The sequence below is a fragment of the Chaetura pelagica genome, unplaced genomic scaffold (assembly GCF_000747805.2).
Source record: "Chaetura pelagica isolate M959 unplaced genomic scaffold, ChaPel_1.0 scaffold159, whole genome shotgun sequence".
Taxonomy (NCBI): domain Eukaryota; kingdom Metazoa; phylum Chordata; class Aves; order Apodiformes; family Apodidae; genus Chaetura; species Chaetura pelagica.
The window spans coordinates 3,789,043-3,790,801 of record NW_009954555.1 but is presented as its reverse complement, the minus strand read 5'-3'; the positions used below and the strand labels follow the sequence as shown (position 1 = coordinate 3,790,801).

Below are 1,759 nucleotides of genomic sequence, written 5' to 3'. Positions count from 1 at the left end.
CATGAGTTACTCCTAGAGATCTGGAGATGCCAGGCCTGGAGTGCTCCAAGGAAAGACTGATCACATGTCCATCTTTCTTGTAAAGCTTTATGTTCTTTTAATGTTCTAATGGCTGTCTGGACTGTGCTCCTCCCTTGCACAGATTACAAAAACAACATCCTGAAGGAGAAGGCTGAGCAAGCCAGAAGCGTCCCAGCAAAGAACATTGATTTAGACAAAGGTAATAATGACCTGCTTCACCCTAATTGGTGGCTGTAGGAACTTTCTGATGGGTTGGAGGAGGGAAGCACACAGTTTAGCAGGGAGCTGACCAAGCCACAGCTGAATGAGGAATGATAAACATCATGAAAAATGACAGCAGGAAGGAGAAGCTGGTTCCCTTCCTATCCTTTCATCACGGAGCCACAAGATGCAAGTGGTGATTTGGCTTTTAAAAACTTTTGGTGTGGCACAAATAGATATTTTCTTTATTGGAAAAAGAATGCCTTGCAGGGCTGGGATAGTGCATTCTGGACTGTAACCTCAGAGGGTATTTCAGACAGTATTTAAAAAATGTCCTGGCATGGTTTGAGAAGAAAACACTGTGTAGAGAGTGTTTTGAGTAGAATTAATTTATGATTAATGGGCAGTCACTAACTTCATCCACCCAAAAGCAAACAACTCTCCTTCCCTAGGGGCTGAATCTGCTTTTGCTTATCCAGTATCAGCCCTGAGCATTATCCCTCAGGCTGCAGAGTCACACTTATGTCAGGCACTGCTTGTAAGAAGTTATTAGGTTCCATAACTCCTTTCATATTGATTTGGAGTATAATAAATGTGACTGAAATGATACCAAGAAGGGAGTGCTCTGGAGAGACTATGAGTTTGTCTTAGACCTGCTGTTCTTCATATTTATAGAGATTTATATTTATAAATATTTTATACTGTTTTCATTATATTTTTGCCTACACTCTGCAGAGATGATTTATGCAATTATCTATGCAGAGTATATGTCCCAGTGGGACTTTGAAGAGGATAGTGGGCATGTGGTTGTCTGCAAGTAGTCCCTTGTCACTGTGTAGTGGATCCATGCTACAGTGTGCTGCTTTGGGTGGTTTGGGATCTCCCTTCAGGTACTGACCTCCATTTCAATTTGCTTTCAGATTTCAGGAAGGAATATTGTAAATGAAGACATTCCCAAGCTGCTGGCTGGACCAGAAGCTTCAATCAAAGATAGATGAATGGAAGAGAGATGCCTTTTCTTAATATCATGCCCCTCCAGTTACCATTTTTTTTTTTTCACGTAGACTTTGTCCCCACTAAGCACAAGGGCACTTGCAAATGCTTCTTGAAAGAGTTAGACCATCTGTCTTGTGTGCACTTCTGATGGGTTTGGGTTTTGCCTTTTCTTCTGTTCTCCCAGTCCTCCATTCCCCTTTTCTTTCTTGGTATTATTGTTGGTTTTATGCATCAATGATTTTTATGAGCTGAATCAGCAGACCCTTTGCTTTGATGTTACTGCTTTAAATAAACCAACCTGCATCACTGATCTTGAGCCATCGTTATATCAGGCATTTTTTTGTGTAGTGCATTCATCAGAAAAAGAATAACAAGGCCTGACATTGATCTCTCCTGGGCTGGCATAAATCAGGAGGAGGAGGATTGTCACACAGCACTTTACATATTCCAGGGGAAGTACAAAGAGTACACCTTTTCACAAACAATGTAAATACCTCATTTTATGAACAGGGAAATGTCAATATCCTTATTTTACAGGGGA

At 41.0% G+C, this 1,759-nt stretch overlaps 1 protein-coding gene across 1 annotated transcript in view; it reads left to right on the top strand.

The window, feature by feature from the left end:
• MXRA8 (matrix-remodelling associated 8) overlaps window positions 1-1,525 on the top strand; it is a 17,886-nt gene extending 16,361 nt beyond the window's left edge. Inside the window, exons 9-10 of the mRNA XM_010005171.1 lie at window positions 143-220; window positions 1,143-1,525. Of these exons, the coding sequence (XP_010003473.1) occupies window positions 143-220; window positions 1,143-1,168 (104 nt within the window). The 3' untranslated portion in view covers window positions 1,169-1,525. The remainder of the gene's footprint in view (window positions 1-142; window positions 221-1,142) is intronic.
• Window positions 1,526-1,759: the final 234 nt, after the last annotated feature.